General features: G+C 43.2%; 2 protein-coding genes across 12 annotated transcripts in view; both read left to right on the plus strand.

The window, feature by feature from the left end:
* Positions 1-23: 23 nt before the first annotated feature.
* LOC124850984 (palladin-like) lies at positions 24-2,881 on the plus strand. 2 transcript variants are annotated; one of them, XM_047337124.1, is made up of 2 exons: positions 24-400; positions 1,120-2,881. In XM_047337124.1, the coding sequence occupies exons 1-2, from the start codon at positions 24-26 to the stop codon at positions 1,436-1,438; spliced, it is 696 nt and encodes a 231-aa protein (XP_047193080.1). In that variant the 3' UTR covers positions 1,439-2,881. The 2 variants fall into 2 exon arrangements, with proteins under 2 accessions (XP_047193080.1, XP_047193081.1); XM_047337125.1 differs by having other exon boundaries at positions 1,177-2,879.
* A 402-nt stretch (positions 2,882-3,283) lies between these two features.
* The window catches only part of ttn.2 (titin, tandem duplicate 2), a 188,528-nt gene continuing 174,349 nt past the window's right edge, over positions 3,284-17,462 (plus strand). For 7 of the 10 annotated variants that reach the window (XM_047337120.1, XM_047337119.1, XM_047337121.1 and 4 more), the window contains exons 1-17: positions 3,285-3,498; positions 6,666-6,769; positions 7,112-7,315; positions 8,713-9,000; positions 9,134-9,216; positions 9,717-9,931; positions 10,049-10,124; positions 10,976-11,131; positions 13,266-13,325; positions 13,779-14,037; positions 14,542-14,608; positions 14,711-14,908; positions 15,330-15,472; positions 15,622-15,770; positions 15,872-16,099; positions 16,563-16,804; positions 17,154-17,386. In XM_047337120.1, coding sequence (XP_047193076.1) covers positions 6,679-6,769; positions 7,112-7,315; positions 8,713-9,000; positions 9,134-9,216; positions 9,717-9,931; positions 10,049-10,124; positions 10,976-11,131; positions 13,266-13,325; positions 13,779-14,037; positions 14,542-14,608; positions 14,711-14,908; positions 15,330-15,472; positions 15,622-15,770; positions 15,872-16,099; positions 16,563-16,804; positions 17,154-17,386 — 2,692 coding nt within the window. In that variant the 5' untranslated portion in view covers positions 3,285-3,498; positions 6,666-6,678. Of the gene's footprint in view, positions 3,499-6,665; positions 6,770-7,111; positions 7,316-8,712; positions 9,001-9,133; positions 9,217-9,716; positions 9,932-10,048; positions 10,125-10,975; positions 11,132-13,265; positions 13,326-13,778; positions 14,038-14,541; positions 14,609-14,710; positions 14,909-15,329; positions 15,473-15,621; positions 15,771-15,871; positions 16,100-16,562; positions 16,805-17,153; positions 17,387-17,462 lie in introns of all 10 variants that reach the window. The other 3 variants (XM_047337112.1, XM_047337113.1, XM_047337114.1) reach the window with 1 other exon arrangement.

Below are 17,462 nucleotides of genomic sequence, written 5' to 3' on the forward strand. Positions count from 1 at the left end.
AGCAGTGTGTGCATGACCCTGGCATGACCTCCAGCTGCCCTGCCAAGTCCGCTGCTAGTTCTCAGCCTGAGGCACAGACCCAAGCTTTGACTCAGCAGGCTAACCCGCATGTAACATCCCCTTCCTCTCCACCTCATTTACTAACGTCAGACCAAGACCCAGACATTTGTCAGCCCATGGCCATCTGCGAGGAAATTAGGCTTACGCCTCAGATCCAAGGGCCTTCCCTTCCGGCTCCTCCTCTTCCCCAGGCCCAGGCAGAGTCTCTTCCCCAGCGAAAAGCCTCTAAACTGGGCCCTTCCTGCTTCACCAGGCCCTTGTCTAGAGCTACCATCATGGAGGGCTCTCCAGTGGCCCTAGAGGTGAAGGTGACAGGACAACCTGAGCCCACGCTCACCTGGTGGGTAGCATACAACCAGCACCACAATAACACATAGCCTTATGAGATTTTTAATTTACACCTGCATTAACACTTGTCCTGCAGCTGGATTATGTCTAAATTTGAATAATGTTTACACACGGAATTTAGGCGTGTCCCAGCATCCAGTCTGTCCAGTCTTATAGCTGTGCTTTAAGTTAAACCCATTTCAACCTCTGTCTTGTTATTCCCCCTTTAAAGTGCATCAAAAGTGGCAAGAGCTGAAAATGAAAGCTTATTCTCTGTGCCCATATCAGGATTTTCATATTGATCTTTAAGTTCTTATCCATCTTCTTCTCCAAGGGCCGATGTTTGAGCATATCTTTAAATGAGGACGTTCAATAAGGACACTTGTTAATTTTTCAATGCAGGTGTAAGTAATTATCGAAATGGTAACATTCTGACTATTGACTCTGCAGGTTGAGTCATGTGTTTATATGTGGCTGAAAAGTGAACTGATATTTTAATTAATGTGAGTAAATGTTGCAGTTTGATAATAACATGACATCATTCTACATCAATGTTGTTTTGCTTTTGACCTTCATGCTGTGGTTTGTATTTAGTTTTTGCCACAGTAACAAAACAGAAGCAGTGAAACTAACACAGCTCTGACACAAACAACACCACTGCATGATCGAGTTAAACACATCACATCTTCCTGGTGCTGCTGTCAGGGTTAAACACATTCTGTGTTGTGTCAGGCCTCCGCAGGCTCTGGGGCCGTGCTGTCTGACCTCCTGTCATCGTGATCACTCCAGGTTTATTGATGGAGACGTGTCAACTGACATCCCAGGCCGAGCGCTGGTCTGCGAGGACGGGAAACACTTCCTGTTCATCTCAGTGGAATCGGACGCAGACGGCGGGTTACACGAGGCCCAAGCTGCCAAGCGTGACGACTCACAGCAGACAGCCGGTGATAGGTGGCTAGTGGCCAAAGTGTTGGACACCATCACTGTGGACTGGACGTGGTTCGGGACACTGTGTGTTCTCCTGTGGCTGCTCTACCTGATGCTACTCTAACATCTCTCTTCCTCTACGGGAACTCAACAACCTCAATAATAGGAAGCTGGATATCTGGATTTACCTCCTGTTTCCGTTAGGTGGTACAAACTCTAAAATACTAAAAGTAAAGTGAGTGTGTTTCCTCAGTGAAGCTTAAACCTGAATCAGATCAGTATTTAAAGCTTCTTAATTTTGTTTTTTTTCACAATTACATGACATATCTTTGCAACTTGAATGTTAATGAGAACTGCAATTAAACCATAAAAAACAGTTTAAATGGAAAAATAAATCATCATATTTGTTGAGCATACCATATTCCAAACAATACATTTAAATTTATTTGAAAATATAAATGAGTTTGGGAAATATGTTGCTGTAATTTTAAATAAAGAAGATAAAGAAAGATAAAGAAAAATCCAATGATAATTGTCAACTGTCAATTAATGTTGGTTACCAGGTGAGTTAATGGACCTAAAACAGAAAACATGGTCAATCTGTGTGTAACCAATGTTCCTGTTATATTGATCATATTCTAATGAGAGTTCCACATATTTAAAATGAAATCTGAATTAATTATTATTTTGTTGTCAGATGATTTTTTTTAACCTCAGCTCATTTAAGAAATTTTTAAAAAAGGAAAAACTACACATGGTAATAAACCAAACTGCATTTACAACGAGGAAGAAGTTTATGTTTGATGCAGCTTCTGTGTGTAAGTTGTTTGCTTCACTTAAGGTGGAATTCATTTAAATGTAAAGCAATTAAAGGGCCAGTGTGTAGGATTCAGGGACATCTAGTGGTGAAGGTGCATATTACGACCAACTGAATTCCCCTAACCTTCTCTTCGTAGTGTGTAGGAGAATCTACGGAGCAGAGCAGAGATTAATGATCAGGTTATTGTTTCGACTGGTTGTATTTGTATTTACGTCTCATTGGTCAGAATCGGGGACTGGTCCTGATCCCAGAGTTCAAATTGTGGAGTTCAAATCACAGGAAGTGAAGAGGACAATACAGTTTGTTTACAGGCCTAAGTTGCAGTGTGTCTGATGTGATGTCATCACTGGATGTGTCAGTGATTGGCTGCAGCCGGGAGGACACGAGTCACGAGTCACCACAGTTGGAGAACAGCTGGAGACCAGCTGGAGAACAGCTGGAGACCTGTGGCAGCAGCTCAGGAGTGTGATCGGATCCCACAGGAGAGAATCGTTCTGCTGATATCGTCTCCGTGGCGACACTGTTGTTCTGATGCACATGGACGACACAGGTGATGTCAGTGTTATGACATCATCATAAGTCGCCCACACACATTGGACTGTACATGATGCAGTGACTGAAACACACACACACACACACACACTTTCACGTCTACTGTAAAGTTTTGGTTGAAATTCTAATAATAAATCTGTTTTTAATGGAATATTCATATTATGATTATTATGTAGCCAGTCACACCTGTCATCTTACCAACAAGTTTTCTTCATCAAGGATAAAACCACAAATTATCAATTTCATAAAATATATGAGGTGATTCGCTGAAACGTTATCTGCAACAAAACATAAATCAGACGACACAGACGACAGACATCTGTATCATCTTTTTCTGATTTATGTTTTGTTGCAGATAAAGTTTCAGTGAATCACATCAATTCTTTTTTTTTAATAGATTGGATCAAATTTAAAGTCTTAATTGGTAAGACTTGTTGGTAAGATGACAGGTGTGACTGGCGACATAAAATGGCTCCCCTCTTCTCCCAGGATTCCCTGCACGTCCCTGTAGGGGGAGTGGGACCAATGGCGTGGCCTGTCGAGTGTGATGTCACAGCGGTATAAAGCCCCCCGTCGGACGTCTGTCTGCTCTGAGCAGAGTTCCCAGCCTGGACGCCTCGGCTGGAGGAACTGCTGTCAGAAGGAAAAACAAAACTACACGGCGTCTTCGGCCTGTAGTTTTGTTTTTTTCTGTGGAGTTCCTTCGAGGCTCAGCTCTTCTCCTCTTGGATTTTCTAACCTGTCTGGATTCAGAGGTTGGATCTTGTGAAAGCGGCCCTCCTTGGGCAGCTCAGGCATCCTTGCACAGACAAGTAAGTGTGTTAGAAGTTTTCAGAGTGTGAGATTGACGAGCGGCAGCTGACTGACGCCTGCTGGATTCTCACGTTAACGTTTGTCTCCTGACTCTCAGGCAGATGTTGGTCACTTTTCTGACGCATGAGAGGCTTTTTGCCTCTTTTCCATGTTGAAGGTTATAATGGGACGTCCCAGAATAGCTGCTGAGAGCATCTCAGTGGACTGTCGCTGGGCTGCTGATGGCTTTTTAAGGGAATCAGCAGCAGGGCTATCAGTTGCTCCTCCAGCTATGTGCCACATGGTGACTGTCAATCAAACTGAGGTGTGGCGGCGGACGGGGGGTTGGTTATTTTTAGTGTGGGTGTCCTGTGTTAGATAAACTCCCCTCCCCCCTCCCCCACCAATTTAAGAGCTCTGTGAGGAGGAAGTTTCCGACACCACAGAAAAGGGTTTTATTTTGGAGGAGAGTGAGCAGCTGTCGATCCTGTAGAAGTTAATTTACTTTACTGTGTGTGTGCGTGTGTGCGTGTGTGTGTCAGTGATGTGAAGTTGTTGATTTTCACTGTCAAATACAAACAGAGGATGAAACTTTCTGCTGTTTATTTAACAACACAATGTTTGTCAGGTGATATGTTCAACCTGGGGTTGATCATTTCATTTGAGTTATCTTTGATCGACTGAATAAAAGTAAATCATGAGATGAGTTTTTTCCTTTAAGGCTGTTACAGCAGCAAAGTGGATATCAGAAATAGATATATTTTTAAAAAGAGAATCAACTTTTGAGTTTTATTACATTTAATTATTACGACGATGATATGTAGTTGTTTTGTTTCAGTAGTGGATGAAACATTTTCATAAAATAACGTAAATGTTTCAAAACCCTCAGAAGACAGAAATGAAATGAAAATTCATCAGCATGTTTTCATGTTTGGTTTGATAAAGATTTATTCATAGATATTATTGAATTTATAATCCAATTTTTACAGGTTATTTCTGTTGAAACTACAACAGTTACAGAAACATGAGATTCATAAGAAACAAGTCTCACAATCTGAGGTTAATAACTGTTTGTATTATTGTTTTATTGGAACAGTTTCAGTGAGTAAGGAACTTTCACAGTTAAACTCCGCTCTTCTGAAACAATGACACAGGTTATTAATGAATTATGAATAATAAATAAAAAATATAAAACCTCATACCAAAATTAGATTTTGTACTTTAACTTAAAATATATTACACATATTAGTGTGTTTTAATAAACATTGTCTATCAGAAATATTGATGAGTAAAATAATCTTCAGTAGACAAAGTGAAACAGGTGTTTATCAGCCAGACGCCACGGAGATTCGCCCCCCCCCACCCACCCCCGTCAGCAGGTCAAAGGTCATGACATGTCGTGGACATTTATCCTGGACAAGAACCAGTACGTGTTTGTCAAACAGACAGTATTAACTAACACTATCAAATAACTAAAACAAATTTAGATATTAATATTTAAAATGTTGGTGTTATTTACAATGGTGATCATTTTACAGTGTAAATATACATTTGTCAGTTTAAATTATTCCGTTTCCAATAAAATACAATACAGTAAAACACTGTAATGATAGAACAATAACTAATAAACAGTTTGTCTCACAATAATCTGTTGGTGACTTTGTTCATATACAGAAACAACCTTACATATTTTTATGTTTTTGATGAGCCACATTCATAAAAAATGACTTCAGCAATGACTTAAACATAATTCCACAACCTGCTCGTGGATCATGGATCAGGTTGTGGATCAGGTTGTGGACCTGTAGCAGGTTGTGGATCGTGGATAAGGTTGTGAATCGTGGATCGTGGATCAGGTTGTGGACCAGGAGCAGGTTGTGGATCGTGGATCAGGTTGCGGACCTGTAGCAGGTTGTAAATCGTGGATCAGGTTGTGGATCGTGGATCGTGGATCGTGGATCAGGTTGTGGATCGTGGATCAGGTTGTGGATCAGGTTGTGGATCGTGGATCAGGTTGTCGACCAGGAGCAGGTTGTGGATCGTGGATCAGGTTGTGGATCATGGATCGTGGATCAGGTTGTGGACCTGGAGCAGGTTGTGGATCGTGGATCAGGTTGTTGACCAAGAGCAGGTTGTTGATCGTGGATCAGGTTGTGGATCGTGTATCATGGAGCAGGTTGTGGATCAGGTTTTGGGTTGTGGATCGTGGATCAGGTTGTGGATCGTGGATCAGGTTGTGGACCAGGAGCAGGTTGTGGATCTTGGATCAGGTTGTGGACCAGGAGCAGGTTGTGGATCGTGGATCAGATTGTGGACCAGGAGCAGGTTGTGGATCGTGGAGCTGGTCATGTCTCAGCTGGACTCTGATGATGTGGTTCAGACGTTCATGTTCTCCTCAGGATGAATTGCACTTGTTAACTTCTCATTAGCAAACGTTAGCCTGCTGCCCTCCGGTGGTTGGTGTGGTCAGGTGTATGTATGACAGGAGGGACGATGCTGTCCCCTCGCTGAGATCACAACTCTTCACACTCGTGTTTATTAACAGTTTTTATTCGTCAGTTAACTTCTTTCATCAGTGCATCAGATCAGATCTGCTCCTTTAAACTTGAAACTAGTTCTCCTCATTTCACCTGCTCAGTGTCTTAGGTTCTCAGCAGGTGGATTCATTCTCCGATCAGAACCTGAACAGCAGAGTGATAAGAGTTTCAGTACAGATACAAACCTCCTTACTTTTTCTGATGAGTTTTTTGACACAACTTCCTTTTTTAACACCTGATCAAAGAAGATGAATCTGATGTTTCACACATTTCAGTTCAGGCCTGAATGAAAATAAAACATTTTCTCCAGAATAAAGACATTTTGTAATCTGTATTAATCTTTTGGTTCACTTAGTTTTTCACACTGGAAGTTGGTTCCTTTTTTTAAATGTTGTGGTTTCCTCTGCGAATCTTTAAAAGTGGTGAATCCATGTGAACTCTTCCTCTGTGTCTTCGTCCAGTGTAAACGTGTCTCTAGAATCATTTTTATAAATGAACTGTGTTATTGGTCTGGTTACAGTGTGAATGAAGCAGTGACTTCAGTCACTGTAGAAGCAAAATATAGAGGATGTGATTTAGGAGAATTTTCTCTTGTTGGTTTATTTATTTATTCTTCTGACCATTACTTTTTCGCCTGTCCTTCTCCGCAGGGTGCCGACCATCATGTCAACACAGGCGCCAACATTCACGCAGCCGCTGCAGAGCGTCGTGGCACTAGAGGGTAGTGCCGCGACGTTCGAGGCTCAAGTTAGTGGTAAGAATCCTCTGGTTTTATTTATTTATTATTATTATTATTTATTATTATTATTATTTATAGAGTCTGATCCTAGACCTCCTGATGGATTGACATGCAAATAATACAGAAGAGTAAATTATGTGGTAAAATGCACTTGACTCTGTTGTTCCGTGTCTTCTTCACAGACGTGCAACTTTTTTGTGGCTGAAATTAACTAAATATAATCTTTTGATTAAGCTAGAGTAGAACTCTTCGCGACGTATTGGATTTACCAGCGGACTGAACTCGAAGAGATAAAAACAATATCTATATGAAACATATCTCATCACTCAGTACGGATCTCTGGATCCTCTCCTGCAGGTTCTCCAGTTCCTGAGGTGAGCTGGTTCCGTGATGGCCAGGTTCTTACCGCTGCCGCTTTGCCCGGCGTTCAGATCTTGTTCAGCGACGGCCGCGCTGTTCTGAGAATCCCCACTGTGACCGCCGCACACAGCGGAAGATTCTCCGTCAGAGCCACCAACGGTGCTGGACAAGCCACGAGCACCGCTGAACTCCTCGTTACAGGTGAGAGCTCAGGTAGAATAACTCCTAATTACAGGTGAGACCTCAGGTAGAATAACTCCTCATTACAGGTGAGACCTCAGGTAGAATAACTCCTCGTTACAGGTGAGACCTCAGGTAGAATAACTCCTCCTTACAGGTGAGACCTCAGGTTGAATAACTCCTCCTTACAGGCGAGACCTCAGGTAGAATAACTCCTCGTTACAGGTGAGACCTCAGGTAGAATAACTCCTCCTTACAGGTGAGACCTCAGGTTGAATAACTCCTCCTTACAGGCGAGACCTCAGGTAGAATAACTCCTCGTTACAGGTGAGACCTCAGGTAGAATATCTCCTCGTTACAGATGAGAACTCAGGTAGAAGTAAACTCCTTGTTACAGGTGAGACCTCAGGTAGAAGTAAACTCCTCATTCCAGGTAAGACCTCAGGTAGAAGTTATCTCCTCGTTACAGGTGAGACCTCAGGTAGGAGTAACCTCAGGTGAGACCTCAGGTAGTAAACCACAGGCTGCAGAAATAGCGACACTGATGTAGATAATATGAATATAAGCCACGTCTCCTCAGAGAAGTAGAAGGAGGAAGTTGTGTGTCTGAGTCTAAATTTATCCTGTTGTCAGCTGTTGGTTGAGGCCTGTTACTTTATCCAGTGATAAAACTAAGATGCAGCTGCTGCAGCATAACTTTCCTTAAGAGGAATCTCGGGATTAATAAGTGATGAACAATTTGAACCTGGACCAAGGATCTTGTGTCAAAGTCCTTCACATGTCCACAAGATAATAAACCTGATCATTTTTGGTTTATTTTTATTCTCACATGTCCATGTTTGCATCTTTCAGTCTTGTGGAATTAGATTTTGTTCATGAAATTTTCCAGGTTAAAATAAATAGAGCTGAAATGAGTTAGTCAGTCAAATGTTTTCTAACATCGTTAAGTGAAAATCTTGAAAAGATGCAGTGACTTTGGAAGATGTGATCTTTTACTTTCATTACTTACATTGATAGTGTTAGTTAGATAGTGTTTATATGCTTCTATGTCTCATAGACTTAAATTCCAAATTCATTTGATTAAAGTCATTCCTACATCTGCTTGTGTACATTTTGATAAAACCTTTAAATGGTCCCACATTAGGAATTTGTTTTGACACATTTCTTATCAGGTTTCATCCAAATCTCTGCTCCCATATTTTGAATAATTGTGATTTTCTATTGTTAAAGCATCCAAATGACTCATATCCTCCTCTCTCCAACCTAAAATATTTTATATGTGCACACTCACCTTTAAGTTTCATTTAAAGATGTTGTTTCTATCGACTGGATCTTTAGATAGTTTCTTCTCCCTTGTGAGGCGACTTTACAGTTAACACATTAAAACCAGGCTCATGAGATGTATTTTCTTTTTGCAGCGGAGACGGCACCTCCAAACTTCCTTCAGAGGCTGCAGAGCTCCTCAGTGAGACAGGGCAGCCAGGTGAAGCTGGACGTCCGAGTCGCCGGTATCCCCACTCCTGTGGTGAAGTTCTACAGGGAGGGAGCCGAGATCCAGAGCTCGGCCGACTTCAGGATCCTCCAGGACGGAGACCTGTACAGTCTGCTGATCGCTGAGGCCTTCCCAGAGGATTCTGGGACGTATTCTGTGACTGCCACCAACAGCAGCGGACGGGCCACCTCCACCGCAGAACTGCTGGTTCAGGGTGAGGACCTCAGACAATTTATACCAACGCTTTCAATCTTTTTTGGTTGTTTGAATATAGACCTCTTACTTTCTGAGAGTAATCTTGATGTTGGATCCAGATCAGCCTAAACCTTCTGGTATTTTTGCTGCAGGTGAGGAAGTTGTACCGACTAAGAAAACCAAGATTATCGTGTCCACATCCCAAATGGCGACTTCCCAGACCAGAGTGCAGAGGGTGAGAGTCAGGGAGATCTGGACTTTAATCCAGATCACTCATCGTCTTTTCCACCAAATGAGCTCTGGTTCTTGAACTGGTTCTAAAGATCTTCGTCCACACAAGTCCACGCTGGTCGCCGTTCACATACACAGTAAACAGGAAGTAAAATGTCTCCTCCGCAGTGGGTTGGTTAGTTTCAGAAATAACTATGAGGAACGACGATGGTTGTAATGAATGATGTGTCTTTAAACGAGGACAGTAGTGAGAAGAAGAGCGATCACACTGATCACCTGTAACCTACCTGTAGAAAATGACGCTGATGACGTTTCGGTTTGCTCTTGGAAATCTGATATCTCTGGTCCTGACTCCTGAACCTATTTATGTTGGTCCAAATACTCTAAATTGAGCAGAACCCGTTCTATGTTGTTGGAAAAGGGAAAACTTACCACACAACGATTTTAGAAATGTAACAGATAAATATAATGAAATATTAATATAAATTAATGTTTCTTCCTCAGAAGGTGGAGGCCAGTTTCCAGGCCTCCGCCATGATGGAGATGCACGTCGAAGGAGGAATGATGACTCAGCATTTGGCTCACAAAACCCCTCCGCGGGTTCCCCCGAAGCCAACCTCCAAGTCACCACAGTCCTTTGTTTCCAAGGTGACGGGAGGACGCCAGCAGTCGCCTTCACCTGTCAGACACGTGAAAGGGCCGACGCCCACACCTGTCAGGTACGACTGCTGCCACTGAGTCAGCGAGACGGCGACCTGTTAACGACCGACATGATCAGATGTTTTATTAATGGAAAAAATTAATTTCCCTAACGTTACTTTGTGTGTCGTCTACAGACCCGTCTCTCCCTCCGCCCGACTTTCCGTCTCCCCCATCAGACCCGTCAGGTCTCCCATCATGACCAGGAAACAGGTGAGAACATTGACCAGTAGTTCACATCCGCACACTTCAGGGTCCGTTTTCCAAACTAATCCTCCTGCTGAAATAATAATGTCAATTTTAATTAATTATAAATGTAAAACGCTTTTACGTTTGTTGAGGAGGAAAAGTTTGTTTATTAATAAACAGAATAAAAAACGGCAGAACATTGTATAGAAAGCCAAAGCGACTGTATATACAATCACTGACTGTATATGAAGACGACCGGCGACTGTATATAAAGGTGATCAGAGACTGTATATGAAGACGATCAGTGACTGTATATAAAGATGATCGGCGACTGTATATAAAGACGATCACTGACTATATATAAAGGCAATCACTGACTGTATATAAAGACGACCGGCGACTGTATATAAAGGTGATCAGAGACTGTATATGAAGACGATCAGTGACTGTATATAAAGATGATCGGCGACTGTATATAAAGACGATCACTGACTGTATATAAAGACGATCACTGACTGTATATAAAGATGATCACTGACTGTATATAAAGACGATCAGTGACTGTATATAAAGACGATCACTGACTGTATATAAAGACGATCAGTGACTGTATACAAAGACAATCAGCCACTATATATAAAGACGATCAATGACTGTATATAAAGACGATCACTGACTGTATATAAAGACGCTCACTGACTGTATATAAAGACGATCACTGACTGTATATAAAGACAATCAGCCACTGTATATTAAGATGATCAGTAACTGTATATAAAGACAATCACTGACTGTATATAAAGACGATCAGCGTTCATACACCTCAGCCGGATGGAGACGCTCACTGCCCCCCCCCCCCGCGCCTCCTCTCACAGATATCTGCCGGTGCTGAGGTCTTGCCACCCTGGAAACGGGGAGACTTTGTGGCCGAGGCTGCCTACACCGGTCTGACCAGTATGAGCAGCGTCAGCAGCAGCACCCAGCTGCATATGGAGAAGCACTGGGAGCAGCAGGTCGCCGCCACCAGAGAGGTGAGGGTGCTGGAGTCTGTTTTAAGCTTTGTGGTGTGAACATGTGTCATGAGGAATGTTTGTTTGACTTTAGTTGCACCTGCAGGCTGTTTTTCCCTGTAAATCTACATGATGTCAGTGAACGCACTGTTAGGTGTGAGTTGACTAACGTGGTGTGATCATGTTCATGTGTCGATGTTGTGACTGTGTCAAGATAAGCTTGTGTCCCTGGACAACAAGAGCATCGCTGTGGCAACTGTAATGTAAATGTATCATTTACCAGACACAAACTGTAAAATATCATCAGATTTTCAACTATATGACGGCCCTTGAATGAATCATGTGACGTTCATGCCTGTCTGGAAAAATCCACTGAATATCGAAATCAGTAGATTATAGATTATGTAGATAAACATGGTACAATATTCTGCCATCACAGAACATCTCTGTCTTCCTGTCAGTCTTTAACCCGTTTGTTTCTCTCTGATGTCCTTATGCATGTTGTCATGGCAATAGAGCTGTTGATAGGTTGTATAATAATCGTTTTGGTCGAGTGACTCGCCGCTGTCCTCTCGCCATGGATGTCCTGAGATCTATGCGCTGCTTGTTGTGTCTCCAGGCTGAGGGAGGGAAAAAAGCCGGGGCGGTGGCCACTGTAGTGGCCGCTGTTGACCTTGCTCGTGTCCGTCAGCCTGTGCATGTCGAGAGCGGCCTGGCTGAAGAAGAGGAAGAGAAAGAGGAAGCTGTAGAGATGAGGCAGCAGGCAACTGCAGAGAAACTAGTTGCGGTGAAATCAGTGGCTGCTGAACCGCCGGCTGACGTCGCTGTGACCTCAGAGCAGCACAGAGTCCAGGTGTCGCAGGTCTGAGGAGCTTAGTGATGATACGAAATCTGTCAATGATAATATTGAAAATAGAGTCTCAACTTTTTAACCGCTCAATAAATTCTGTTGGTTGCTCCAGATTCAGAGAACAACAGAAATCTCCCCCCACGTGGACACTGGTCTGGCCCCGTCACCAGTACCACATTTTACAGTTTCTAAAGTTTCTGTTCCCAAACATGAACCGAGCCCCGAGGTAAGGAGCGGAGCCGCCGGCCCCCTGTCGCCTTCCACAAACCTCCATTTCATCTTTAACACACACAATCCTCTGTTTTGTGATGTGCTGTGATTCACTTTAACCTGATCCTCATCCTAAAACCTCTCATCGTGTTTCTCCTCCGAGGCCACGGCAGTGTCACGAACATCCACTCTTGAAAAAAACACAAACACCACAAAATACTAGTTTGTTTTTCTTTATCAAATCCGTACGGAACAACAATAGCTAACATCCACAGGGTCTAACACACAGTTATAGTTTGATATAAACGCAGGTATAGCTAGGTGTCGTCTGCGTAGAACATAAAACTTGTGTAGTGTAAAACTAGAATGTTAAACTTTTGGAAAATGGTTCCTAAAATGTGTATAATGTGAAAAATGTTATCATCAGTTTATATAGTAAATCTGAGAAAGTTTTATTTTGTGTAGATTTAGTTCTGTTTGAAAAATAATGATAAATGTTTCGAGGGGGTTTGTCAGGAAAACGTAAACTCAGAGTCTGCAGCGTTTGTCGATGGTGCGACTAACGATTCCCTCTTCGCTCATCACGACCAGCTCGTCTGTGATGATGGTTAACACTGTTGTCATTGGCTCGGTCAGGTGTCCATCGCCGGCTCTGCCATCGCCACCCTGAGGAAAGAGTTATCCTCCCCCGCCGCTCCCAGACACGTCATCAAGCCCGTCAAGTCTCCCAGTCCGTCCCGCAGGGCGGCGGCAGTGGAGGTGCGAGTGACAACGGAGCCCCTCCCCCCGCCCTTTAAAGATGTCAGATATCAGAGTCAGGTTGAGGTGGGCGGGGCTTACGCAGTCAGTGAAGAGGAGTTTGAGGACTGGGAGCCTCAGGTTGGTCCGATGTCCCCTTCACTGTCATCCTCCCTTCACTTCTCCCATTTTAGCCCCCTTGGAGAATCCTCTTCTTCTTCCTGTCTTCACCTGTCGACCCCTCCATCTTCCTGCAGGGTTTTTTATCTGTTCTCAATGCCACCCCCTCCTCCATCCTCACAGAAACTCAGCTGAGAAACGCCATCTGGTTTGACATGTGTCGTTGTTCTTCCTCAGGAGGCGGTTGCAGTGCCCACAAGAGCCCAGGAGCCTGTTGTCCCACCCACGCTGGTCGCTGTAAGTTCTCTTCACTGTCCACTTCCTGTCTCCTGCTTCAAAATAAAACTGAGTCGTTCCAACAGCACGGCTCTGTGGGTGACAGTGTTGGTCCAGCTGAACTATTTACATTTGTGTCGGGATCCCCAGAGGATGAATTGTTCTGACTTTAGTGATTCTCTGACTTTACGTCTAGCGCTATCATCAGGTCAGATTTTACTTAAACTCATAATCACATACCTGCAGATCTAGTTCCCATCAGCCCCAGCTTGACGACTGGAGAGCGTTAGCATGAATGCTACATGTTTTTAATTTGCAGAGCAGATTTGAAGGAGTTTTCTGGCCCCTCTAGCATTATAGACACATTATCATCCCCAGATCAAACTGGCATGATTTTGTCTCCTGCGGAAGAAAACATCAGTATCGACTGAAGGGTGAAGAGTTTGTGTGAACGTGTCTCTGTTTTGTGTTCAGGGCCTCAACAACGTGACAGTGACGGAGGGCGAGCCGGTGACCCTGCAGTGCCACATCAGCGGTCAACCTGCTCCAGCCATCATGTGGTTCAGAGAGGACTACAAGATTGAGAGCTCCATTGATTTCCAGATCAGCTATGAGAACGGATTCGCCCGGCTGATGATCCGCGAGGCGTTCGCTGAAGACAGCGGCCGCTTCACCTGCACCGCCACCAGTGAAGCGGGAACCGTCAGCACCTCCTGCTACCTGCTCGTCAAAGGTAGTGACTGAGTCGTAGTAACCAAAGTAATTGAGAGAAATAGTTAAACAGTGTAACTATTCACTGAAATATCTCATATGATTTATTTGGTCTTGGATTGACGTCGTCTCTGTGTTGACCTCAGTAACATTTGATAAAAATAATGCAGTAATATTCCTTTAATAAACATACAGAGTCTTAATTCTCTTGTGCAGAGCAGCAGTGTTTGTTCACCATCCCTGTTGGGAACGGTCCTATAAATATGTATAAAATGTATCAGAGATGTGACGGAAATTATCTCTTTTTGTTGTTGCCCATTAAACATGGGAGACTTGCTGTTGATGATTCTTAAAAGTAAAACTGATGCAGTGTTGATTGTGATACAGTCAAGTCAGTGAGTTGATTTTAGAAGTAAATTAACCTGAAAGTATGGAAATCAAGCTGAAAACTGAAAACACAGATCAGGTTCAGGTTTGATGAAGATTGAGAATTAATTCCTAATTCAACCTTTCCCCTCAGTCGTAGTGTCAGAAGACATTGAGAGCAGAGAGGAGACGGCTGTCACTGAAATTGGAATCACACAAGAGAAAACGTGAGTCACATTTATATCTACCTGACCATCTGGAATGGCCTCGGTTAAGACAGGTATGTTTCCACATCTGTAGTGTTTGATGGAGATGTGGCTTCTGTTCAGTGTTGCCGTGGAGACAAAGGAACAGGTGGTGGCAGAGGTGACTACAGGAGAGTCCGCTGCTCCCTTCTTCATCAAGAAACCCACCGTTCAGAAGCTGGTGGAGGGAGGAAGCGTCTTCTTCGAATGCCAGGTCGGAGGAAACCCCAGACCTCACATCATCTGGAAGAAGAGTGGCGTGCCACTTACCACGGGATACAGGTTCGAAACCTTGGGTCCAGTCAGTTGGTTCCCAGTTAAGAAAAAAACTCATTCAAGTTTGAGGTTTGTTATCAACCTCAGTGTTCTTGATACAGTAACTACAGGATGTAAACACACCGAAAGAATCATTTCAACTCGAGCTGCGATGATAAATCAATTAATCGATCTGTTGAATATTTATCAGCAAATCGATTTTTTTACACATTTTCTTCAACAAAAATTACAGATTTCTTTGTTCAGCTTCTTTAACGAGAACATTTTATGCTCTTCTGTCTTACATTTTTGGAAAATGAATATATCCTTTCATTATTTAAAATATTGAATTATTGTGTTCAGAGTAGAGCCCGACCAATATGGAACTTTGGGGGCTGATGCCAATATTAGGTAGTAAAGCTAAAACTATATTTTTATTTGCCATCAGATACAAAGTCGCCTACAAGAAGGAGACTGGAGAATGCAGATTGGAGATCTCCATGACCTTTGCTGATGATGCTGGAGAATACTCCATCTTTGTCAAAAATCCTCATGGGGAAGCCTCAGCCTCTGCTGGCTTGCTGGAGGAAGGTATCAGCATCCTTTTGTTTCTCCATTCAGGGAATTTGATCATATCTGAATTCCGGTCTTCAGATAGTATCTTCTATTTAGAGAACCGTTTGAATGTATTCAACAAAACTTTGTTGGATCAGTGGCTCACAGTGTTTCTGTCTTAACAGAGGAATATGAAGCCTACACGAAGCAGCTTGACGTGACGTTTAAAAGTCATGTGACGACGACAGTGGTTCAGGAGCCATCTGTGGTCGTGAGTCAATACGAGCTGGAACAGAGGAGGATGACGACCCCCATGAGCTTCATCTCAGAAACAGTACGCTCTTTCTAAAGATCCACAGTCTTGCAATAACAAGAGAAGTCGCAGTAATTCCATTTTCGTATTTCATGTTGAACATTAAAAACGTTTTTCTGCAGGAATTCCTTGTTTCAGCCTTTGAAGAGAGGATCATCCATGAGATTGAGCTCCGTATCATGAGGATTACCTACAGAGAGCTGGTGACAGAGGATGGAGAGGTCGAGGTGACTTCAGCAGAAGAGGAAGCAATGCAGCCGGCCTTTGACACTCCGGTCAAACACTACAGGATCGTGGATGGAATGGGTGTCACTTTCCATTGCAGGATGGCTGGAGAGCCTCTGCCAAAGGTAATGAGTGTAAAATGTTGCCAAAAAACACCATGTCATCGGAAAAAATCTTGTCAGACATGAGAAAATTAGCATTTTTCTATCGTTTTTGGTTTGTGGCTCAAGCTTTTGGTTATTTTGCCATGTCATTGCTGCGGGCTTTCTTAAACGACATTATAATTTTAGGTTGTGTCCATTAAAACTAGGTGCAAGTAGGATTCTTTGTACTAAGGACCTTATTCATGGTGTATCTTTAAAATTGAACTTGACTTAACTCAACAAAAAAACAATGACTTTACTTTATATCACAATGATTGTGGTTTAACTCAAAGGGTTACTCATTGTGGCCATTCTTTGGCCAAGTATCAGTATAACACTGTATTTGCATTTTTCTTACTTTTTTGGAGAGGATGTATTTACAAAGAAAAGCTTAAAAACATCTGTAGTACCTGATACTGAGAAGTTACGGTTGTTCATTTATCAGATTGCTTGGTACAAAGACGGTCAGCGCATCAGACCTGGTGGCCGTTACCAGATGGAGGTTCTTCAGGATGGACGAGCCAGCCTCCGCCTGCCTGTGGTGCTACCAGAGGATGAGGGCGTGTACACCGCCTTCGCCACCAACATGAAGGGAAATGCCGTCAGCTCTGGGAAGCTGTATGTGGAGCCGTCCGGAGCTGTAACACCTCAGAGATTCACACCACAGCCAGCAATGCAGAGGATCAGGTAAGAATTGATGTTCTCCAACTGCTGAGTGTGGTTTACGTCCCAGAACATTTTAGCTGGAGCATTAAGCAGCTAAAGAACCAGGTATTTTCTTTAGGAGTTGGTGGAAACCAGAGGCATAACAATTTAAAAGGTGGTAAAAAAGTCAGCTGTATTTATAAGTTGTTTTTGCTACCCTGCCTCACCAAAAGAGGTTCAGACAAGTGAAAAAATACCTTGCTACTGGCTCCAGTTATACACATCCACTACAAAGAAGACTCCTCCATCAGCACATTTCAAACTGAAAACATCCTAATGCTTTTTCAGTACAAATATCTCCTTGATACTGATGACTCTGCTCTTTTCTAAGGTCCACCTCTCCTCGTTCTCTGAGCCGCTCACCCGGACGTTCCTCCAGCCGTTCTCCCGGACGTTCTCCTGCCCGCAGGCTTGATGAGACCGATGAGGCTCAGCTGGAAAGACTCTACAAACCTGTGTTTGTCATTAAACCTTCCTCAATAAAGTGCTCCGAGGGGCAAACTGCCAGATTTGACTTGAAGGTTGTTGGCAGACCCATGCCCGACACATACTGGTTCCACAATGGTAAGAAAAACAGGGTTCAACATATTCTAGGAATCCACCTTGACCAGTTGCTTCTGCCACTTGTAAAACCATTTAT

Source organism: Scophthalmus maximus, chromosome 14, assembly GCF_022379125.1.
Source record: "Scophthalmus maximus strain ysfricsl-2021 chromosome 14, ASM2237912v1, whole genome shotgun sequence".
Classification (NCBI taxonomy): domain Eukaryota; kingdom Metazoa; phylum Chordata; class Actinopteri; order Pleuronectiformes; family Scophthalmidae; genus Scophthalmus; species Scophthalmus maximus.